We start from the raw sequence: 25,767 nt of genomic DNA, 5'->3' as shown, positions 1-25,767 counted from the left end.
CACTTCGTTTTTTACCACTTGAGTTTTATCATAGACTACATGTTTCAGAAGTTAAACTTTCATCATTCAGGTCTGTATAATAACTCAAATATAAAATATAAAATTGTTCTATAAATAATGAGAGGGGAAAGTAAGGGGAAGGGGTTAGTCAAGGGACGGAGTTTGAAAACAAAGGAAAAATGGAAAGCAATGGTGAAGAATTTTGAAACAATATATTATTTAATAAATTATTATTAGAATTCAGGTTTTTTTGGATTTCTAAATTTTCAAGATAATTCATAATTTGGCCTTAAATTTGAATTATCTTGAAAATTTAGAAATCCGAAAAAACCTAAATTGTAATAATAATTTATTAAATAATATATTGTTTCAAAATTCTTCACCATTGCTTTCCATTTTTCCTTTGTTTTCAAACTCCGTCCCTTGACTAACCCCTTCCCCTTACTTTCCCCTCTCCTTATTTAAAGAACAATTTTATATTTTATATTTGAGTTATTATACAGACCTGAATGATGGAAGTTTAACTTCTGAAACATGTAGTCTATAATAAAACTCAAGTGGTAAAAAACGAAGTGTTTTCTTTAATCATTGTAACATGTCTTACCACAAAGTTAATGCCGAAACAATAAATAAGTCTACTTCATATTTTAGCACAACTTCTTCTTCTTATTTCTTCTTCGTGTCACCTGTAATGCTTTTCCCGTCTTAAAACATTTTCAATTGTGTAGTTTTATAATTTTTATAACTTGTTTGACCGGCTTCGTCTTTAGTTCATGACTTTTTCTAGCCAGGGTACGAATTTTTGTATGTTGGTGTAGACTCCTGGGAGGTGTTCTCTGCCGCAGCCTATTCCCCATGAGACGAGACCGATGAGGGTGTTTCTTCCTTCTACTTTCATAGTCAATGGGCCACCTGAATCACCTTGGCAAGAGTCTCTTCCACCCTAAAAAAATACAAAGATTAATTTCTAGAGGGTTGTCTGCGGGTATGATAGTAAGGATAAGGAAGGTAGAGGTGAAAAATACATTACAGCCAATTGAAAATACATCTTTATTGAATGGGACGGGAATCGAACCCACGACACCAGTTTTGAGTCGAAGATTTATCCAACTACGCCACGGCACCTGTCTTCAATCACGTTTTTAAGTTTATAAATGACGATTTAAAAAACATTTTGAGACAGTATTTAATTACAAATAAGTTAGTTGTGATAAAACCCTCATCCGCACCCCAATGGTGCATAGGGCACTGCTTTATTTAAACGCAGTGTTATCTTGATTGTTTACACATGAAGGAAAGGTAATCAGCCCTCCGCTTCAGGTACCAGTCCAGGGTAATATTGAACAAATATTACAGTGAAAAAATCATTTATATTTATTTGACCCCGCCTGGGAATCGAACCCGGGACCTAAAGAACAGTAGCCGAGCGTGCTGACCATTACACTACGGAGGTGGAGTTAGTTATTGAGTATTTTAATACAAACAACGTTGTAAGAGAGTATTTCAATAAAAAGAACGTTGTTTAGAAGTATTTTAGTGCTTTTGAAAAAAACGTTAAAAAAGAGTGTTTTAATACAAAAAAAAGGAAATACGGAGTATAAAAAACGTTGTTAGAGATAATTTCAATACAAAAAAAACAACATTAGAAATTATTTCAATACAAGAACAACTAAAAATAAAGTATTTCAATACAGAACACATTCACAGAGAGCATTTTTTTTTATACAAAAAACGTTAGTAGAGTATTTTAATACGGTGCTGCTATTTTTTTAAAACTAAATTATCATATTATCGTTTTCCTTTTAAACTAATCTAAACAGAATATACAGTAGTTTATTTTGATCTAATCAACGCTGATTTTCAGCACTGAGCTGAATTTTAGTCCTTCAAACATTCCTTTTCCGGACCATCATCAAGTTCTCTAAAAATCAACGAATGCCTTACCTCCTTGTACCCAGCACAGAGAAAGACGTCGTGAATAGTCTCTCTTCTTCCTGCAGCTCTGAACCAGCGCTGACATCTTTCGTTTGGGATCACCTCGACGTCTACTTCCTAAAAAAAAACATTTGATTTAAAAAAAATTGAGTTTAACTATTATTTTTTGACATCTCATCAAAAATGAAGAAGAAGTGGAAGTCTGGGCATTTACGGGGCTGACGACCGTTATGATGGTCTAGTTTAAGTGATCACTTTACACACGTTCACCAATTCTACCCATTATTGGCAGCCACATTACTCAAATTCTTGGAAGTTCTATATATATGAACCAATTTTGAAACATTATTCTTGGATTACAAGAAATTCATTAGAGACATCTATTGGTGAGATGAAAAGAAGCTTTTTATTGAGTAGAAACTCTTTTATTAGTATGTGAGGTCCGAATCCTGGATTATAATCACACACGCCAGAAAATATTATTTTCATTTTTATTATTTAAGCTTATCATTTAACCAGATAATTTATTTACAACATTTTGAGTGTGTTCAAATACTTATAAAAAATAATATGAAAATAACTCCTGCAATTAGAGATAATCTGATTTTGTGAACAAGTATTTGGACACACTCAAAATGTTTTGAGTTTAACATTTAAGCTTTATTTTCATTGTTTGTTGAAACCGCAGTTCTGTCGCATCAATGCTTGATGGTGGCACTTGCCGTGTAGCATGTTGCGCCATCTTGTTGAAACTAAAGCTCTGCCACATCAATACCATTCAACTGAGGTACGAAGAAGTAAGTAATCATGGTTTAGTAGCGCTCTCCATTGACCGTAACATTCTGGCCGGCATCGTCTTTAAATAAATTGGGCCAATGATTCCACCTGCCCATAAAGCATACCAAACAGTGACTTTTGATGGATGTTAGGACGTCTCGATAAAGGCTTCTGGGTTTTCTCCACTCCAAATTCGGCAATTCTTATTATCGACATAGCCATTTAACCAAAAATGTGCCTCAAAGGTGAACAAAATTTGCGTTGTAAAAGAGGATCAATCTGAATATTGTTTTCTGCCCATTCACTGAACCTAATGGTCATTCAGTGTATTTATGGTGAAATGGCAAAATGTGCTGACTACAAATCAATTGTCAACTGTCAAATTGACAGTCTGTAGAAACAATGATGACAGTTTTAATTCCAACTTCTAAAAAAATACACCATATTAGATACTTGACGTAAGAGAGCAAGCAAACAAGGCCTCTGCTGTAGCTGGATGCTTAAAAAGTTTTTGTATAGAGAAACAAATACATGCTGAAAGAGGTGAGGATCTATAAAACCTGCGTAAGACCGATCCTGACATACGGCACGGAAACAAGAGCCGACACCGCGAGCACACAAAAAGCCTTCTTAGCACACCAAAAATGAAGACTCTACGACCCATTGCAGGCCTAACACTTCGCGACAGAGTAAGAAACTCAGAAATAAGAAAAATCTGGGATGTTGAAGATGTTGTGCGATGGGGAAGAGAAAGAAGACGTTTCTGGAGAGATCATGTGAGAAGAGCGAGTTCGGATCGAGTGGTGAGGGTGGCAGCGGACGGGATCAGACCCCCAGGAAGACCACCTAAACGATGGAGGGGTAGCTGGTCTTCCACCTCCCGGGAGCGACCCGAGAATGATAGGACCTAGTCCTAAAATAAGAAGAAGAAGATACTTGAAGATATTTACCTGTAACACAGCTGGAACAGTGCTCTGTCCATGTTTGGTTCTCCCCCAGCCAGCTACAGTGGCCATCTTTCCAGCCAACTTCATTTCCTTTGCGGGCAGACACACCTATAAATCGAAATCAGCCATGATCAATCGTTAGATACATAGAAATACTACAGAACTTGTATATAAAACAATAATTATTCCACATATCGCTCACTCCTTTCAGCAACGTCATATTTCAAAATTCCTCAATTTTCAGTTGTTCAGCATGTTTTCGGAATGCCCAGAAAATGTACTATATCCCAGCAAAAGCGGCATATTTTTAACTTAATATTTACCTGCTGCATGGAATAAAGTGTTTTTTTTTTGCATTTTGAAGAAAAGGTATTGTTTAATTATTATTTTAAGTATCCAAAATATTTTTCAAACGGAGAAAAAAATTCAGGTTTTACCTAAAAAGATCTGTTGCACAGTAAAAAGTTCAATAAGTGGATTGATATTTATTTTTAATACATTTTATTAAATTTTTAAACATTAAAAACGATCTCCTGAAAAATCAAGTTTTTTATATATGACGTTGTTGAAAGGAGTAAACGATATAGGTTACTGCTCCACAGTATTATTTGTGGCAAATGAAGGAAATTCAAATCAATTGGCGATTAAGTTTGTATTTTAAAAAGCGTTATTTACTCTGTGGTATGATAATATAACACTCTCTTTATCATTCATCGTTCACCTTGTGTAATATAAAAGTGGTATTTTATTTATTGTTTCGGCATTAACTTTGTGGTAAGACGTGTTACAATACTAGACTACATGTTTCAGAAGTTAAACCTCCATCATTCAGGTCTGTATAGTAACTAAAATATAAAATTTAAAATTGTTCTATAAATAAGGATAGGGGAAAGTAAGGGGAAGGGGTTAGTCAAGGAACGGAGTTTGAAAACAAAGGAAAAATGGAAAGCAATGGCGAAGAATTTTGAAACAATATATTATTTAATAAATTATTATTAGAATTCAGGTTTTTCAAAATAAGCATCTGTTGGAAATTGATTATCCTTACCGGTAGAATGTGCTGCTTGAAGGCCACAGACCTGCTGAGTCTGACCAGAGCGACGTCGTTCTTGAAGTCGGTGGGACTGTAGGAGGGGTGAACCTCCTTGCGCTCCACCGCATACTCCTCGTGAGGGAGTCGCTCGGCCTGCGCACGCACGTCCCATTCCCCAAGTCTGACTCGAAGATTGGAGTTGGGAGTGCTGGAACATGGAAGAGAAAGATCACCAACTCGTATGGACATGTGATAAATAATAAAATAATAAGCCCTTATCCGCACCCCAATGGTGCATAGGGCACTGCTTCATATGAACACAGTGTTATCTTGATCGTTTACAAACGAAGGAAAGGTGATCAGCCCTCCGCTTCAGGTACCAGTCCAGGGTAATATTGAATAAATATTACATTAAAAAAATTACTTATATTTATTTGACCCTCCTGGGAATCGAACCCGGGACCTCCAGAACGGTAGTCGAGCGTGCTGACCATTACACTACAGAGGCGGACAATAAATAATAAATATTTTAAGGGGACCAAAATAATAATAATAATAATACTCGGCAGGTCTGAAACACAGGAGTAATCACCTTTCCTTCATGTAAGTAACAATCATGATAACACACTGCGTCAATACGATGCAGTGCCCTATGCACCATTGGGTGCAGATAAGGGTTAGATGTAGAGGAGGTGCATGAATTCGGAAGACGCGAATAATATTTTTAAGAGATTGTTGTGGCGTTTTATCCGCTCTGCCTACTCTGCGGGGAAACGACACCGACAGGTCGATAATATACGGTTCATGTGATAAACACTACTAAATTTGGGACAAGCTCCTTAAATTATATTGCTAATACCCAAATTAACCAGCTGACTGACATGAATAAAATAAAACCCATTCGGAGATCCAAAATAAATGAACTGAAAAAGTACTTTATGGAAAGATATATATATATATATATATATATATATATATATATATATGTTGTGATATATCGCTCACTCCTTTCAAGAAGGTCATAAATCAAAAATTGTCAATTTTCACTTGTGCCCAGAAAATGTGCTATATCCCTGCAAAAGCGGCATATCTTTAACTTAATATTTACCCGCTACAGGGCAGAAAGTGTTGTTTTTACATTTTGAAGAAAAGGTATTGTTTAATTATTTTTTAAATATATTAAATATTTTGCATATGGAGAAAAAGATACATTCAGGTTTTACCTAAAAAGATCTGTTGCACAGTAAAATGTTCAATAAGTGGCTTGATAATTATTTTTAATACATTTTATTATATTTTTAAACTTTAAAAACAATCTCCTGAAAAATCAAAGCTCTGAGATAAGCATTATCGATAAAATTAAGAAAGGCGTGTTGAGATGATTTGGACATGTAGAACGAATGAGTGAGGAGAAAACGGTAAAACAAATTTATGAGGCGAATGTCATTGGAAAAAGGAGCAGAGGAAGACCGAGAAAAACATGGCACGATCAAGTATGCCAAATACTTGAAAGTGGTCAGGTTAGGAGTCGTAACAATCGGCGGGTATGTATGAGGAGATGCATGAACGTGGAAGAGGCGAAGAATGTTTGCAAAGACAGAGTGGTGTGGCGTTCTATTCTCTCTACCTACCCCTGCGGGGAAGCGGCGTGATGGTTAGTTAGTTAGTTAGTTAAGTGTTGTATAGTCCATTATTCCACATGTGACTTGACTTCAAGCCTGTTTTTGATATGATATTTGTTTTATACTAACGTTGCCACGCAATGAGCCGCCGTTACCACCCATCTGTCGGAGACCAAGGCACCGCCGCACGACAGCTTCTTGCTCAGGAAGCCGGACTTGATGAGAGCAGCTTGCCAGGGATGAGAACCAAACGCTGTCGAATGCCCTCCCACGATCCTGTTAGACCTCGTATAAAGCTCTCCACAGGCTAAAAAAGATCAAAATAGAATGTCACAATACGGTAAAAAATTATTCATGTCAATAAATAAAATCTCGTCCATTAGACAGTAAATTATGTGGTGAAAATTCAAAATAATATAAAGGTTATGAAAATATAGGCTTGTATTATACAAAAGTATTCTTAAATCTACTGTTTGAAGACTGGGATAGTCACCAATGGCTAGAAATAGTGAGGGTGAGATGATCTTTAGAAAAAGACTAAAAACACATTTCGCTCACTCCTTTCAAGAACGTCATAAATCAAAAATCGTCAATTTTTAGTTATGTATGTTTTCAGAATGCCCAGAAAATGTACTATATCCCAGCAAAAGAGGCATATTTTAAACTCAATATTTACCCGCTACAGGGCAGAAAGTTTTGTTTTAGCATTTTTAAGAAAAGGTATTTTTTAATTATTTTTTGAAATATACTAAATATTTTACAAATGGAGAAAAAACCTTCAGGTTTTACCTATAAAGTTCTGTTCCGCAGTAAAAAGTTCGATAAGTGGCTTGATATTTATTTAATACATTGTATTATATTTTGAAACCTTAAAAACGTTATCCTGAAAAATCAAGTTTTTTGATTTATGACGTTCTTGAAAGGAGTGAGCGATTTGTTTGCTAAATCATTTCCACTATAATATTTTCCCCAATTCATTAAACGGCGCTATATAAGTTATCCAAATTTATTATTTTTATTAATTTTAGTCTAGCTTTGGTCTTACATAGTCTGGACTAGGTCTGTTGTTGTTTTGCTAAGGTCTGAAATAGTTCGGCTTAGGGTGGTGACTGACATGTTACGATGCGAGTTCGTATAGTCAGTACAGCGAGCCGAGCGCTCCATCCATAGTTTCGGATGCTCGGTGATGCTCGCCGCGAGCGATGTAACAACGTTTGTTACAACGAAATGCTCCGGTCAGTCACCACCCTTAGGTTTAAAATAGTCTGCCTTAGGTCTGACACAATCTGGCTTAGGTCTGACATAGTCTGACTTAGCTCTAAAAAAGACTAAGGTGTGACATATTATAGTCTGGCTTGGTTTTGAAATAGTCTGCTTTAGGTCTGTTATAATCTTGCTTAAGCCTGATATAGTCTGCGTCAGGTCTGACATAGCCTGCCTCAGATCAGACATAGTCTAGCTAAGGTCTGACATAGTCTGACTTAGGTGTATAACAGTTTGCTTTTGGTCTGTCAATATCTGGTCAATTCTACTACATATTTAAAAAAGCGTCATTCTCTTAGGCTAACTGATAATTTTTATCCTTCTTCTTCTTCCTTCTTATCCTGATCACCACTAAATGGTGCAAAAGGCACTGCATCAAATTGGTGCAGTATTAAGTTGATCATTCATTATATGAAGACAAGGCGGCCAGTCTCACGTTTCAGGTACTAGTCCAGGGTAATATTGAATATTGTTGTGAAACATATATTTATTTATTTTGATACCCTGGAAATCGATCCCAGGACCTTCAGCCTAGTAGCCAAACGCAAGGCGGACTATTGTTGATTTTAAAAGTCGAAAGAAAAGAATAAAATAATCGTAAAAACTAAAAAAGATTGATTTTACAAAAATATTGAAAATATACAGAGGAAAAATCTAATGAACTAGTACCGCAGATAATATAGAAAAACGTCAATCTATATGTAAGTATGTGGTAAGAATACAGACTTATAACATAAGAAGAAAGGGGTTTTCATGTGTTGAGGAAAAAACTAAAGAAGTGAAAAGAGCTACATGTTTGTGCTGTAGACGGACTTATCACTCACTCCTTTCAACAACGTCAAATATCAAAAAACTTGATTTTTCAGGAGATCGTTTTTAAAGTTTAAAAATATAACCAAATGTATTAAAAATAAATATCAAGCCACTTATTGGACTTTTTACTGTGCAACAGATCTTTTTAGGTAAAACTTGAAGGCTTTTTCTCCATTTAAAAAATATTAAACAATACCTTTTATTTTAAATTCAAAAACAACACTTTCTGCCCTGTAGCGGGTAAATATTAAGTTAAAAATATGCCGCTTTTGCTGGGACATAGTACATTTTCTGGGCATTCAGAAAAATTTGTTATTTTTGATTTATGACCTTGTTGAAAGGAGTGAGCGTTATGTGTAATACGTAGGTTGTAATATTACAAGAGTAGAGAGTTATATGGTAAAACAAAAATGAACCAAAATCTTTACAATAGAATACAAATATTTTTTAAAAGATAAGATAAGAAGAAAGTTACTGAACTAAAATTGACTAGTTTTGGTGTGATGTGCAACGAACCATATTGTTTAAAAAGTAAATTTTGAGCTAGACTTTTGATAGTAAATATATGTACACGGCTGTTTGATTGTGTCCAAATACTTAAAAAACAGGAATTATTTTTACATTTTAACATCTCAACAGAGATGAAGAAAAACATGCAAGTCACAGGGCTTGTGACCTCTCATAGGCTGGTCAAGTGATCACTTTACACACGTGTAACATTCGCTAATTCTACCCATTATTGACAAACATAATACTCAAATTCTTGGAAGTTTTATATATATATATGAACCAATTTAGAAACTTTGTTCTTGAATCACTAGAACTTCACTAGAGACATCTATTGGTGAGATGAAAATAAGCTTTTTACTGAGCATAAACTCTTATATTAGTATGTGAGGTCCGAATCCTGGATTATAATCACACACATTAGAAACGCCTAAAAATATTATTTTCATTTTTAATATTTTAGCTTATAATTTAACCAGTTAATTTATTCACAACATTTTGAGTGTGTCCAAATACTTGTTCACAAATCTGGTTCTACCCATGATTGACAAACACATTCTACCCATGATTGACAAACACACTCTACCCATGATTGACAAACACAATCTACCCATGATTGACAAACACATTCTACCCATGATTGACAAACACAATCTACCCATGATTGACAAACACATTTTACCCATGATTGACAAACACATTCTACCCATGATTGACAAACACATTCTACCCATGATTGACAAACACATTCTACCCATGATTGACAAACACTTTCTACCCATGATTGACAAACACACTACGATTGGAAGTCAGTCTCATGACGTTCCATGATTGAGTTTACAATAGCCATCTATGATTGGATTTAGAAGGAAGGGTCTCTGTTAAACAAAAGTTTTCTCATGCTGATGACTGTTCTGAAGGCATATGTAGTGTGTCATGAGATAGATGATATATATAGGAGTTCCAAAAACTTGAGTAGTGTAGTTGTCAATCATGGGTGGAATAATAAATTATACATGTCGCTCACTCCTTTCAAGAACGTCATAAATAAAAAAAGCTTGATTTTTCAGTAGAACGTTTTTAAAGTTTAAAAATATAACACAATGTTTTAAAAATAAATATCAAGACATTTTGAACTTTTTAATGTGCAACATATCTTTTTAGTTTAAACATGAATGTTTTTTCTCCATTTGAAAAATATTTAGTTTATTTTAAAAAATTATTAAATAATACCTTTTCTTCAAAATGCTAAAACAACATTTTTGCCCTGTAGCGGGTAAATATTAAGTTAAAAATATGCCTCTTTTGCTGGGATATAGTACATTTTCTAGTCATTCCAAAAACATGCACAACTGAAAATTGTCAATTTTTGATATATGACGTTCTTGAAAGAAGTGAGCGATGTGCGTAAAATGATCACTCAGCCAGCCAATAAACAGTTATGAACCTTGTCAATATCCAGACTTCCATATTCTTTTTCATCTCTGCTGAGCCGTCAAAATATTTTTGTATTTAAATATGTTTTATTTTAATTTAGCTAAATTCTGAATTAATTTTTGTGAAAAATAACTTGTCTCGTGTGATGTAAACAATATCAAAAGCAATCGTATATATCAAAACAGTGATGCTTTGCATAGCGACCAAAGCCCATAACAAATTTTTGTTCTTCCATTCTTCTTCTTCTTTTAACCCTTATCCGCACCCAATGGTGCATAGGGCACTGCACCATATTGACGCATTTTGATCGTTACTGACATGAAGGCAAGGTGGTCATTCCTGCGCTTCAGGGTCCTGTCCAGGATAATATTAAATAAATATTAGAGTGTAAAATCACTGATATTTATTTTCAATCCCCCTGGGAATTGAACCCGGGACCTCCAGCTAAACACGCTAGCCATTACACCACGGAGGTGGACAAACTTTTGGTTCTTCCATAACGTGACTCATACAACGAACCTCGCTTCATACAACGGACTGTATCTTATTTTGTCTTGTCGTTCGAATGCTCCAAGGTCGAAAGCAGCTAATACACTTTTGTACGAAGAGCTTATTGAAGAACAGTTACATAAAAGCTGGCAACTAATAAACTCCAAGAACTTCTAGTTCAACAACATGATGAAGCTCAGAGGGAAACTTCATCTCAAGACGAGGAGGTGGAATCTAATCAAACAATCACCAACTGCTCCCATCAAGGAGATTCTGGTCAAATGGGAAGAGGTTCTGAAATTTACTCAGAACTTTTATCCGAACTCAGCTGAGGGTAACAGGATCTACCATTTCTACAATAGCAGGTGTTCAAGAGGAAGAAACCATATTTTGTGCTACAGAACGATTTTTTAAACATGTTTTAACTAACTAACTAACTAACCATCACGCCGCTTCCCCGCAGGGGTAGGCAGATGGAATAGAGCGCCACACCACTCTGTCCTTGCAAACATTCTTCGCCTCTTCCACGTTCATGCATCTTCTCATACATACCCGCCGATTGTTACGACTCCTAACCTGACCACTTTCAAGTATTTGGCATACCTGATAGTGCCATGTTTTTCTCGGTCTTCCTCTGCTTCTTTTCCCACTAACATTCGCCTCATAAATTTGTTTTATCGTTCTTTTGTCACTCATTCATTCCACATGTCCAAACCATCTCAACACACCTTTCTTAGTAAAAACCTATCAGCGGAAGCTAAACTGGCAGTGCACAACAGAGTCCTGGTTCCAACTCCAATGTGTTGGTGAAGTGAAACATGGAGTTGGCAAAAGAAGGATGAAAGTAGACTGAATGCAGTCGAAATGCGATCTCTCAGAAGAATGTGCGACAAAACGATGTATGATAGATGTGCGAATAGTGAAATAAGGAAGGAATGCAAAGCTGAGATAAGCATTATCGATAAACATGTATTGATACGGAAGAACCCGTTTCATATAATTAAGTCCGTTATGCAAGGCATCACTGTTGTTAAAAGGGTTGCTACTACTATTTTAAAGACTGTGCCAGGGTTGGAGAATTAGGTGCTCAATTTGCACAAATTTTGTATCAATTTACCCCGAAAGCTAGGATCATTCGTGCCATCGTCACCGTAAAATCCGGATCCACCTTGCCCTTGCAAAGACACTGGTTCATAGTTGTTGTCGGGGGAGTAATAGTCATCTGGTTGTGGGATTTGGTTGGTTGTAGTCTCGTAGTGGTTGTGGTAGGAAGGTTTGACGTGGAAGAAGGGGTTCTGGTCGAAATTGTCTGAATTTGGTTTTGTGGGTCTGTAGAAATCTGGTTTCACCCAGTTGTATTCTGGCTTCGGTCTGTCGTAGTCAAGGTGAGGTCTGTCAAAGTCTGGCTTGGGCCTATCGTAATCTGGTTTTGGTCTGTCGTAATCCGGCTTGGGCCTATCGTAATCTGGTTTTGGTCGGTCGTAATCCGGTTTGGGCCTATCGTAATCTGGTTTTGGTCGGTTGTAATCCGGTTTGGGCCTATCGTACTCTGGTTTTGGTCTGTCGTAATCCGGTTTGGGCCTATCATACTCTGGTTTTGGTCTGTCATACTCTGGTTTTGGTCTGTCGTAATCAAGACTAGGTCTGTCGTATTCGGGTTTGTGGAATAGGATAGTGGGTTCGTCATAGATCGTCAGGGGTTTGTTGGAAATGGGTTTGGTGTCGTATGAGTGAAAATTGTCTGTTGGAAAGTGTCCCACTAGTTGTATAAGATCACCTGTTGAACAATGAATTTGTTAATATGTGTTAGATTCAAGTTTTTTACTCACATTTCTTCATTGAACTTCATTTTATAAAATAAAATAACAACCATATAGTTATTTTCCACATTTATTTCATATGTCCAGTGACCGAATTTCGTCGTTCCAGACATCATCAGGCACCAGTCTGATGATATCAATAACGACAAAACCCGGTCACTGGTCAAATAAAATACTGCAGTAGAAAAACTTCTTCGAAATTTTAAAGATGAAGATGAATATGGGTATTTACAGGGCTTACAACCTGTTACGGGCTGATTAAAAGAATTGTATGTTTTCATCTTCAAACCCTTATCCACACCCTGATGGTGCAAAGGGCATTGCATCATATAAACGCAGTGTTATGTTTATCGTTAACACATGAAGAAAAGGTGATCAGCCCTCTGCTTCAGTTACCAGTCCAGGGTAATCTTCAATAATTGTTAGAGTGGAAAATCATTTAAATTTATTAGACTAACCCCCCCTGGGAATCGAACCCGGGACCTCCAGTACGGTAGTCGAGCGTGCTGACCATTACAATACGGAGGTGGACTAAGATTTTTTTTTTAGTATAAAGTTATTTTATTAGTTACGTTATAAGTAAAATTAAAACAAAAACACATGTTAAAATCATTAAAAGTATTTGATTAATATGTACGAAAGAAATGGGAATGTTAATATCTCAACATAGATGAAGAAGAATACGAAAGTCTGTGTTTAAGTGATCACTTTACACACGTGTAACATTCACAATTCTACCTATGATTGACAACCACACTACTGAAATTTTGGAACTCCTATATGTATTGATCAAATTCGATTTTTTTATTTATTTATTTAAATAAATTGTATACGTTTACTCACATTACAAATATAAACATATTTAAAATATATTTTTTGCAGAGACCCACCAAGCCACCTTGTGTGTCTTGTCGGTGGAGTTCTTTTTACATACATTTTTTATTGTTTTTATCCATTTTAACCTAATATACACACAAAAAAGAGAGAAAATTAAGAATATAAACTATTTTACAATTTTCATAGAATAAACTCTTGATCATTTACCCATTTCTTTATTTTGCCTTTGTTCCATATTTTATTTTGACCTCTAACCTCCGTCGGCAACAAATTAAAAATGTTCGGAAGGATATATTGCAGTGCAGGACTCCCATATTTATTGTTAATTCTTGGGACTGTCAAACCTTCGTTGTGTGTATCGTGTATCATGGTTGTGTACTAGAAGATGTGGATATTTTTGTCTAGTTTGTTGTTCAACGATGATACTCATCCACAATATTCCGTGCTTGAAATCGATAGAATTTCACTAGAGACATCTATAGTGAGATGGAAGAAGAAAGAATTACCTTACTAAAGACTATAGATGTCTTTAGTAAAACTCAAATGAATTATATCCATGCTCCAATTGACACATCGCTCACTCCTTTCAAGAACGTCATAAATCAAAAAACTTGATTTTTTAGGAGAACGTTTTTAAAGTTTAAAAATATAAAACAATGTATTAAAAATAAATATCAAGTCACTTATTAAACTTTTTACTGTGCAACAGATTTTTTAATGTAAAACCTGAAGGCTTTTCCTCCAATTGAAAAATATTTAGTATGTTAAAAAAAAAAATTATACAATACTTTTTCTTCAAAATGCAAAAACAACACTTTCTGCCCTGTAGAGGGGAAATATTAAGTTAAAAATATGCCTCTTTTGCTGGGATATAGTACATTTTCTGGGCAATCTGAAAACATGTACAACTGAAAATTGTCCATTTTTGATTTATGACGTTCTTGAAAGGAGTGAGCGACATGCATCTACTCTGAAAATGGGATGTTCGATGTATATGTTATTTTACCAACGACGCAAACCTTTTTATAGCAAAGATCAGAACCAAGCAACCTTTTAAAAACGTCAAAGACGAATAACGCACTTTCATTTCAACTCTTGTCACTAGATGGCGTTGAAATATAGTAAAATACAAAAAAGGGATTAGCAAAATTTCAAATGAAGACTCTAAGGAGCATATCTGGCAAGAGTCTAAGAAACAGATTGACGATATAATAACACCAGGATAAGATAAATATGCGAGATGGAAGATGTCGTTAGGTGGGGAAGGCAACGAATGAGACAATGATATACGCATTTCGCTCACTCCTTTCAACGTCATAAATAAAAAATCGACAATTTTCAGCTGTGCATGTTTTCGGAATGCCCAGAAAATGTACTATATCCCAGCAAAAGCTGCATATTTTTAACTTAATATTTACCCGCTACAGGGCAGAAAGTTTTGTTTTTACATTTTGAAGAATAGGTATTTTATTAATTATTTTTTTAAATAATAATATAATAACCATATCCGCTCCCTAGGTGGAGCATATGGAGTCCACAAACTGTCTCCAGGCTTTTCTGTCGGCTGCCAGCTCGCTTGCATCCTCCCAAGTCAGATCCGCGTCCCGAAGTTCTGACGAGAACTGCCGACGAATTGTCAGCAGTGGTCGTCCTGGGCGGCGCGACCTGATGCCTTGTAAAAGAGGCAAGCATGATGGCGGCTCTCGGGAGGCATGCGGAGTACATGGCCAAGCCAACTGAATCGCCTTAATTTGTATACTTAATTATTTTTTTAAGTATACAAAATTCTTTAAATGGAGAAGAAACATTCAGGTTTTACCTAAACAGATCTGTTGCACAGTAAAAAGTTCATATTGGCTTGATATTTATTTTTCACACATTGTGTTTTATTTTTAAACTTTAAAAACGTTCTTTTGAAAAATCAAGGTTTTTGATTTGTGACGTTCTTCAAAGGAGTGAGCGATATATGAAGTATGGTCAGGTAATGAGTCGAGGAGGGGAGATAGTGGAACATTATAAGGTTGATATGTAAGGGTTCTAAGGACAGATAGTAATGTTCAAGGCGTTTGTATCTTGGAGATCCTCAGACATGGTGCATTTTTCCCATGAAGAGGTCATTGATTCCATAATGTAGCTACTTGAACAATTCAGGAATGACTGAAGGATGATGTGTTATGTGGAGGAATGGAAGGTGTTCTCCCCCGAGAAGTGGATACACCATGAACGGAAAGGTAGATGAAGATAGTAACGTTTCAGCCATTTCTTGAAGGTGGACAGAGAAGGTGCCCTTTTGGTGTGGAGATGCAAGCTGTTCCAATGCAAGGAAAAGTGTTCTCACCTTAGAACAACGGAGCAATATACCATGATCAGAGAGTAGAAAAAATCATACTAGGCATAAGAGGAAAGATTCCTCAAATATTTCAATTACTAAGCTAATTGCATGTATTAAGAAAAAATAGCCCTATTGTCGTTCTGATTGATACCGTGTCGCGCCGCCAAAAGATCCCTCTGAACTTTCTCCGTCTCGCTCCGACGCCCGATGGACGGAATCGCCCGAGGTCAGCCGAGCGCGAACGAAGTGCGTGACCCGGAGTTGCCCGGAGAATACTCCATACATGTACTTGGACATCTAGTGATGGACAGCGGTGTCCCACAAGGCGCTCGTCTGGGACCAATACTTTAAACAATATATATGTATATATATATATATATATATATATATATATATATATTATATATATATATATATACACATATATATATATATATATATATATATATATATATATATATATATATATATATATATATATATATATATATATATATATATATATATATATATATATATATTATATATATATATATATAAATCTTCTCTCTGAACTGAGGACATCAACATCAGCCGAAACACATGTTTCGAAATACTAACTAATATACGATTTTTAAACACTTATCCGCACCCGATAGTGCATAGAGCACTGCATCATATATACGCAGTGTTGTCTTGATCGTGTACACATGAAGGAAAGGTGATCAGCCCTCCGTTTCAGGTACCAGTCCAGGGTAATATTAAATAAAAATAAGAGCGAAAAAATCACTTAAACTCGTATTTATTTAACCCCTCACCTGGGAATCGAACCCGGGACCTCCAGTAAAGTAACCGAGCGTGCTGACCATTGCGCTATTGAGGCGGACAAAATATAAATATGCCTCGACAAAATATATATTGTCCTTGCGAGCATTCTTCGCCTCTTCTACGTTCATGCTTCTCAAAATTTCTGTCAAGCATGGACACACTCAAAATATTTTGATTTTTTTTAAAGTACCTAACGTCCAAGTGACTCTGAAATCTAGCTACGGCTTATGCAACACCGTTTATCATGTCCCTACTCAGGCTTCAACTTTATAAGTTTCATAGCCTATGCCTACTTGTGAGTGGATTTACTCTTCATGTTTAAAGTTACTAACTAAAGTTTCATGTAATTCATGAGTGAAAATTCTAGGCAAAAACACTCGCTAATATTTTGATAGAATCTTGTTCACTGCCTTTTTTGTCGGCTTAACTGTGAATTCTTCTTCTTCTTCTTCTTGGTGGCCTGTTTTCAAGAGGGGTAAGCCTCCTACGAAGTCGATTTCCAGCTGTCAATTCATCTCTTTGGTGGTCTACCCGGGAGTTACACTCAAAATGTTTTGATACAATCTTGTTCCATAGGCTTTTTATCGGTTTTAACTTTAAATTCCATTTGTCTTATTTCAAATTCTAGTTCTTCAACATCTAATTTGACACTTTTTGCCTTTCTTTATTTGGTTTTCTACTTTCTTCCTCATTGAACCGCTGCAAAACACTTGTCACTTAGCATGGCCATCGAAGCAAAACGATATCACCTGATTGTTTTTCTATCAGAGTCATTATCAAGTCATGAGTAGTTACAATTATCTACAGGCGTTTACTAAGTTCGTCATTCGTTTCTTCTTCTTCTTCTTCCTAGCTCCATTCCTACTTATCGTCTTTGTAGACTGTTGAAGTCAGCTCTCCTCGTCCTCAGGTTGTAGGTCCTTCTATATCAGGTCATGCCTTTGAATGGTATTATCTTTCTGCAGCATCCATGATTTTTTTCATGACGCAGTAGCTGGTCACGTAATGATTTTGTACATTTGAGAATACACCCTTAAGACTCTGTTACCTTCTTTTTCTCGATCTTCATCCTCATTACTGAGGGTTGTAACCCTTGTGGAAGCAATGCCTCTTCTCCAGTTATCCCTTGCCTGCGCTGCACGTAGCGCTCCAACCACCGAGGGCCTGCTGCTGCCCCAACTTTATCGGTCCAGAATAGAACGCCACACCACTTTGTCCTTGCAAACATTCTTTGCCTCTTCCACGATCATATCCTCATGCACGCCCGCCGATTATTTCGACTCCTAACCTGTCCGCTTTCGAGCATTTGACACACCTAATCGTGCCAATTTTTTTCTCGGTTTTCCTCTGCTCCCTTTTCCAACTACATTCACCTCATTCATTTTTTTCCGTTCTTTCTTCACTCATTCGTTCCATATGTCCAAACCATATCAACACACCTTTCTTATTTTTTTAAAAGAATAACCCGCAAAGCCAGAGGCTTGTCTGCAGTTTTGAATGTAAGGATTTTTCAAAACCCTTATCCGCACCCCAATGGTGCATAGGGCACTGCTTCATATAAACGCAGTGTTTTCTTGATCGTTTACATATGAAGGAAAGGTGATCAGCCCTCCGCTTCAGGTACCAGTCCAGGGTAATATTAAATAAATATTAGAGTGAAAAAAATCACTTTTATTTATTTGAACCCCCCCCGGGAATCGAACCCGGGACCTCCAGAACGGTAGCCGAGCGTGCTGACCATTACACTACGGACGCGGACGGAATGTAAGGATAGGGAAGGTAAATGTAAAAAATGCATTACAAAAACTCAGACCAATTAAAAATAAATCTTTCTTGAATTTATTTTGAATTGACGGGAATCGAACCCGTGACGCCAGTTTCGCAGTCGAAAATTGCTGATTTTTGATATATGACGTTTGATCATAAGATTTTTTGGCTTGATTGGTTTTATGGATAATTCATTTAAATGGACTTTTCGTCACAAGGACAAATATTGACGGGTTTTCTGAATACGGATAGTATGTAAATACATCCCAAGAAACATTAATAAGAAACAGTGTGTAGAACGGTTTCTCTTCTCTTCGCAGATGGTGCTTTGGGCACTTTAAAAAATAGACTATCTTCTAATTTTGTCCGCCTCCGTAGTGTAATGGTCAGCATGCTCGCCTACCGTTCTGGAGGTCCCGGGTTCGATTCCCAGAGGGGTAAAATAAATATAAGTGATTTTTTCACTGTCATATTTATTCAATATTGCCCTGGACTGGTACCTGAAGCGGAGGGCTGATCACTTTTCCTTCATGTGTAAACGATCGAGATAACACTGCGTTTATATGACGCAGTGCCCTATGCACCATTGGGGTGCGGTAAGGGATTTATTATTTATTATTATTACTATCTTCTAATTAACTAATGGCAGACAGCGCGCTTCTTTACAACAGCTGTCGCTTTGTATTTTTAAAGGAGTGAATGATGTGTAGTCGTACGTTCAGTTCGCTCGAAGTGTTTGCGCGGATAAGTGAGCCGAGTTAGCGACAGACAATGGAGAAGATTCAGCCGCCGGAACGGCGAGGAAAGTGAAAAGAAGAAAGAGCGAAATGGCCGCTGCGGTAGCGAGAGGCGATGTTACTATGGCCGGTGTTATAATCACAGATTGGTGAGAATTACGGACCCCCGAAGAAAGTAAAAACGCACTGCAAGAGCTAACGAAATTGGAGTGAAAACGAAAGTCGACGAAAGGGACACCGAAACCGCAAAGCGCCGATGTCTTTTTCACCAAATTACTAGTGAGTATTGGTCTGTAATGGAGTGCCATCACAGACCTTTTCATTTTTTATTATTAGTGAGTATTGGTCTGTAATGAGTGATTTTTTATTATTACTGAGTATTGGTCATTTCATTTTTTTATTATTAGTGAGTATTTGCCTGTAATGACCTTTTCATTTTTTATTATTAGTGAGTTTTGGTCTGTAATGACCTTTTCATTTTTTATTATTAGTGAGTATTGGTCTGTAATGAGTGAGTAATAAGTGGTGTGTAATTACTAGTGAGTATTGGTCTGTAATGGAGTGCCATTAGAGACCTTTTTATTTTTTATTATTAGTGCGTATTGGTATGTAATGAGTGATTTTTTTTATTATTAGTGAGTATTGGTCATTTCATTTTTTATTATTAGTGAGTATTGGTCTGTAATGACCTTTTCATTTTTTATTATTAGTGAGTATTGGTCATTTCATTTTTTATTATTAGTGAGTATTGGTCTGTAATGACCTTTTCATTTTTTATTATTAGTGAGTATTGGTCTGTAATGAGTGAGTAATGAGTGGTCTGTAATTAGTAGTGAGTATTGGTCTGTAATGGAGTGCCATTACAGACCTTTTCATTTTTTATTATTAGTTAGTATTGGTCTGTAATGAGTGATTTTTTATTATTAGTGAGTATTGGTCATTTCATTTTTTTTATTATTAGTGAGTATTGGTCTGTAATGAGTGAGTAATGAGTGGTCTGTAATTAGTAGTGAGTATTGGTCTGTAATGGAGTGCCATTACAGACCTTTTCATTATTTTATTATTATTAGAGATGTGCCGAGTTTTACCGAGTTACCTAGTACTAGTATTACTCGGTTTGTTGTTTGCCAAACCGAGTACTCGGCCGAATAATTCGATTCGATCATTCGTCAATCAATTCTGCCTACTTTACTGGATCCCAGATTCAGAATGAGATTTTTTTTATAATTAAAATATAACTTCTTATTTTTTGATATCTCATCAAAGATGAAGAAGAATATGGAAGTCTGGGCATTTACGGGGCTGACGACCGTCATAGGCTGGTTTAAGTGATCACTTTACACACGTGTAACATTCACCAATTCTACCCATTATTGACAACCACACTACTCGAATTCGTTTTATATATGTATATATGAACCAATTTTGAAACACTGTTCTTAAATCACTAGAACTTCACTAGAGACATCTATTGGTGAGATGCAAAGAAGCTTTTTACTGAGCAGAAACTCTTTTATTAGTATGTGAGGTCCGAATCCTGGATTATAATCACACACATGAGAAACGCCAGAAAATATCATTTGAATTTTTATTATTTTAGCTTATAATTTGACCAGATAATTTATTAACAACATTTTGAGTGTGTCCAAATACTTGTTCACAAATCTGGATTATCTCCAATTATACAAGTGTTTTATTTCAATGGACGAACTCAAAGACAATTTTAACACCTGATTTGCTGGATATACAAATATGGCTTCCCATACTTTTAGCCTACGCCAAAAAATAAATAAAATTACCGTCGTTTTCAAAAGGTTTTTTTTAAACAGTCATCAAATTTGTTTTTGGAGAACGTGGGTTAGTTTTATGTCTTGTAATAACACCATTTTGATGTTTTGTATAATGATAATGTATGATGTTGTTTGATGATTAGAAAAATACGTTTTAAAGAAGTCGAAAGGAATAATTCATACATTCGTTCAACGGATCTTTGTCAGACGGGAAGAATATCTAATTTAACATACTCAACCTGTAAAGTACTGTGTAAGATTCATTTTGTGTTTATAACAGTCGATATAATTAATATTTTCATTCATAATTTTCTTTTGGAAAATTCGCCTTCGAAAAAACGTCGTTTTCGTAAGTTGGCAATGAATGACGTCACAGAAACGATGGAGCTTTTTTAATATTGGTAACATTGCTAAATTATCGGCGGCTCTATTTGTTGATGTCTATGGTCCACCCTAAAAAAAAACTAACTAACCATCACGCCGCTTCCCCGCAGGGGTAGGCAGAGAGAATAGAGCGCCACACCACTCTGTCCTTGCAAACATTCTTCGCCTCTTCCACGTTCATGCATCTCCTCATACATACCCGCCGATTGTTACGACTCCTAACCTGACCACTTTCAAGTATTTGGCATACCTGATCGTGCCATGTTTTTCTCGGTCTTCCTCTGCTTCTTTTCCCACTAACATTCGCCTCATAAATTTGTTTTACCGTTCTTTCGTCACTCATTCGTTCCACATGTCCAAACCATCTCAACACACCTTTCTTAATTTTATCGATAATGCTTATCTCAGCTTTGCATTCCTTCCTTATTTCACTATTCGCACATCTATCATACATCGTTTTGTCGCACATTCTTCTGAGAGATGGCATTTCGACTGTCCACCCTATTTATTTTAAAAACATTTTAATATATTTTTAAAGTTTAAAAACGGTATGCCAAATACTTGAAAGTGGTCAGGTTAGGAGTCGTAACAATCGGTGGGTATGTATGAGGACATGCATGAACGTGGAAGAGGCGAATAATGTTTGCAAGGACAGAGTGGTGTGGCGCTCTATTCTCTCTGCCTACCCCTGCGGCGAAGCGGCGTGATGGTTAGTTAGTTAGTTAGTCAAAAACGATCTCCTGAAAAATCTAGTTTTTTGATATATTAAGTTGTTGAAAGGAGTGAGCGATGTCCAAACCATCTCAACACACCTTTCTTAATTTCATGAATAATGCTTATCACAGCCTTGCATTTTTCCTCAGCCTGCAAGAGCCTGGGTTAGGACTTATCAGACATCGTATCCGTGATAGTTCATAAGAAACTGTCACGAGAGGTGGTATCATACATGATAAAACTAGCCAAGGACATTGGTACCATAAACCAAGCTAGGACACAAAATGCAGAACCCTCTTCTAGTGGAACGGAAGGCCTGTTGAGGACAGTCAGCAGTCCGGCTTCTCCTGAGGAGTGCAACGTGGTTTCCTCCCAGCAATGAGCAAATGCTGACAAATCCCGATTGGCCCACACTAGATTATCCCTCCTGTTCCCAACACAGATTGAAATAAAATAAAAATTGCTAGTAGAAACAAAAATCCACTTAACGTACTAAGCTAATAAACCATTGACAAAATAAGCAAGGTAAATCGAACATCTACCATACATGGTTTTGACGCATATCGATAGTGATATGCGTCAAAACCATGTATGGTATATGGCTTTGTACAAAACCATGTATGGTGCATGATACATGGTTTTGACGCATATAGATACTATCTAAACTGCATTATTTCCTTATCACTTTTCTTGAAATTTTCTTTGTAACGTCCACGAAGAAGAATATGCTCCATCCGCACAGTAATGAAGGCAAGAACTGTTAAATTTGGCGCCGCAGAATCAATTGGCTCAAACACTGTTAGAGCGGACTTGGAGCAATTGCAAAACAGGTGAATTAGAGCACATCTAATAGGTGCTTAATTGGATATATTTTATACATTACATGTGTTTTCTGTTAAGTTAAAACGTGCCCAAGCATTATAACGTATGTTTCGTAATGGTATTATACAATACTGAAATACCACCTAAACACCTACGCAACTAGAAACTTCAGAAATGTGAATGCTGTGAAAGCTGGAGTGTCCCTTAGAGACAAAATAAAGAGTTCACGCATTCGTGGAAGCCTGGCTGTAACAGGGATCAAGAGTAAGGTAGAGGAAAGGCAATTGGAGGTTACCACCTCTGGGCACATAGGACGCAGAGAACCTGGTCATATTGTGAACCAGGCGATCACACTGGGGAACTTCTAGAAAATTTGGTGATGGACTTACGATCTTGTATTATTTAGATTGGCAGTGACAGGTATATTGAAAGCTTTTAAATGTAAATTCACAGTAAAATCGGGATACAATTTTATGTTGTTTCACATTTTCAATAAATTTCGCAACTTAATTAAAAAAAAATGCTTAGCAAGAGCAGATCTGTCAGGAAGCCTAGATGCTTCTGTATCCGATCTGGGCATGCGGTGGGACAGCTTTCAATGAACCAGGCAATCATCATAGATGTGAAAATAGTACAGAAAACAATAATTATATTAAGTTATTTAAAAATATATATTTATATATATATTTCCAACAAAATTATTATTTACAAAATTTCATGTCCCAAACATACAAGCCATTTTTAAAAAAAAAACGCAATTTTTCAATTACCAAAGGGTGACAAATATTTGAATTTAAAATAAAGTTTACCTTTGAGATTCTCAAATGATTTTTCAACTCCAAAATGTAATACTAAACAATTTCAACAAATAGGGTAATAAATTAAACCCTGAAGAGGGCAACCAACAGGTTGTTGCCGAAACTAGTTGGTTAATAAAAATGTGAGTGCACCAGAACACAAAGAATTTTTATTTCTCGAAATAATATAATTTCAACAAAACTTCAAATATTCGGGAATTAAATATTTCAATAATAATAATAATAATAAAACCCTTACCCGCACCCCAATGGTGCACAGGGCACTGTGTAATATTAACGCAGTGTTATCTTGATCGTTTATACATGAAGGAAAGGTGATCAGCCCTCCGCTTCAGGTACCAGTCCATGGTAATATTGAATAAATATTACAGTGAAAAATTCACTAATATTTATTTTACCACCCTTGGGAATCAAACCCGGGACCTCCAGAACGGTAGCCGAGCGTGCTGACCATTACACTACAGAGGCGGACAAATATTTCAATAAACTCCCTAAAGAAATTTAAAAAATAAAAGAAAAAAATTCTTAACAAAAAAATTAATGCCCATTATATATAAATCTTGAAAAAAATATATTAAAAAAATATATTATACCATTAATTATATAAAACATTACACCTTGAGTGTAAGTCCGTCTCCAAGCACAAGAGCTCAGTCTCTTTTTTGGAGAGGCACAGCGAATCTAAAACTATAAATTTGCCATATATATATATATATATATATATATATATATATATATATATATATATATATATATATATATATATATATATATATATATATATATATATATATATATATATATATATATATATATATATATATATATATATATATATATATATATATATATATTAATACATATGGCAAATTGTAATATGTTTAGAAATTGTATAATGTTGTACTTAAAAATGTAACTATATTAACAACATTTTGAGTGTGTCCAAATACTTGTTTACAAAATCTGGATTATCTCCAATTACAGGATTTATTTTCATATTATTTTTTGATATCTCATCAAAGATGAAAAAGAATATGGAAGTCTGGGCATTTACGGGGCTTACGACCGTCATGGGCTGGTTTAAGTGATCACTTTACACACGTGTAACATTCACCAATTCTACCCATTATTGACAATCACACTACTCAAATTCTTGGAAGTTCTATATACATGAACCAATTTAGAAACCTTGATCATGAATCACTAGAACTTCACTAGAGACATCTATTGATGAGATGTAAAGAAGCTTTTTATTAAGCAGAAACTCTTATATTAGTATGTGAGGTCCGAATCCTGGATTATAATCACACACATGAGAAACGCCAGAAAATACCATTTTCATTTTTATTATTAAGCTTATAATTTGACCAGATAATTTATTTAGAATATTTTGAGTGTGTCCAAATACTTGTTCACAAAATCTGGATTATCTCCAATTACAGGAGTTATTTTCATATTATTTTTTGATATCCCATCAAAGATGAAGAAGAATATGAGTAGTGTGGTTGTCAATAATGGGTAGAATTGGTGAATGTTACACGTGTGTAAAGTGATCACTTAAACCAGCCTATGACGGTCGTAAGCCCCGTAAATGCCCATACTTCCATATTCTTCTTCATCTTTGATGAGATATCAAAAAATAATACAACTCAATTTAAAAAATAAAAATCTTCCTCGAAGGACATCAAGAGGAAGATTAAAGAATTCACGGAGGCTGCAGAAATTTCATTCATGATTCGAAAGCACAACCTGGGTGACATTGTCCATGGTCCAGAAGGACCTACAGCCTGAGGACGAGGAGAGCTCTACCACCAACAGTCTACAAAGACGATAAGTTGGGATGAATCCAGGAAGAAGAATATAAATTTTACAAAATTACAAAGTGGATCGCTTCAAACTCCATCTTCATCTATGCTGAGATATGCATTTATAATATTTTTTTGTAATGGTGCAATTGCCGGGTACTTACTGACGTTGTGGAGGGTTGGAGGTTCGGGCTTGTCCGCGGGCAGGTCCCTGTCCACGCAGCACGCCCATATCATCCCTCCGGAGCACAGGTCCACGGGGCGACCGCCGCCAAGCACGCAGGAGATGCTCAGCCCGCACTCAAACTTGG

The 25,767-nt window shown here is 36.0% G+C and overlaps 1 protein-coding gene across 1 annotated transcript; it reads right to left on the bottom strand.

Moving 5' to 3' along the window:
- Window positions 1–401: 401 nt before the first annotated feature.
- On the bottom strand, window positions 402–25,767 carry LOC148306580 (serine proteinase stubble). The gene is made up of 6 exons (XM_088264719.1): window positions 25,621–25,767; window positions 6,444–6,621; window positions 4,708–4,900; window positions 3,663–3,767; window positions 1,945–2,052; window positions 402–943 (listed from the first exon to the last, which is right to left on the bottom strand). The coding sequence occupies exons 1-6, from the start codon at window positions 25,691–25,693 to the stop codon at window positions 767–769; spliced, it is 834 nt and encodes a 277-aa protein (XP_088120845.1). The 5' UTR covers window positions 25,694–25,767; the 3' UTR covers window positions 402–766.

This window comes from Brachycentrus maculatus, unplaced genomic scaffold, assembly GCF_059751285.1.
Source record: "Brachycentrus maculatus isolate JH-2025_06_01 unplaced genomic scaffold, ASM5975128v1 h1tg000236l, whole genome shotgun sequence".
Taxonomy (NCBI): domain Eukaryota; kingdom Metazoa; phylum Arthropoda; class Insecta; order Trichoptera; family Brachycentridae; genus Brachycentrus; species Brachycentrus maculatus.
Note: the sequence above shows the minus strand (reverse complement) of the source record. Positions and strands in the feature narration are given on the sequence as shown.

Excerpts from the sequence above, each read along its gene's own strand:
- LOC148306580 (XM_088264719.1), bottom strand. The coding sequence starts at position 25,693 with ATGATATGGGCGTGCTGCGTGGACAGGGACCTGCCCGCGGACAAGCCC. Across the intron at positions 2,053-3,662 it reads CTGTTCCAGCTGTGTTACAG|GAAGTAGACGTCGAGGTGAT; the intron begins GTAAATATCTTC and ends GTTTTTTTTTAG. Across the intron at positions 944-1,944 it reads TCTGTGCTGGGTACAAGGAG|GGTGGAAGAGACTCTTGCCA; the intron begins GTAAGGCATTCG and ends GTATTTTTTTAG.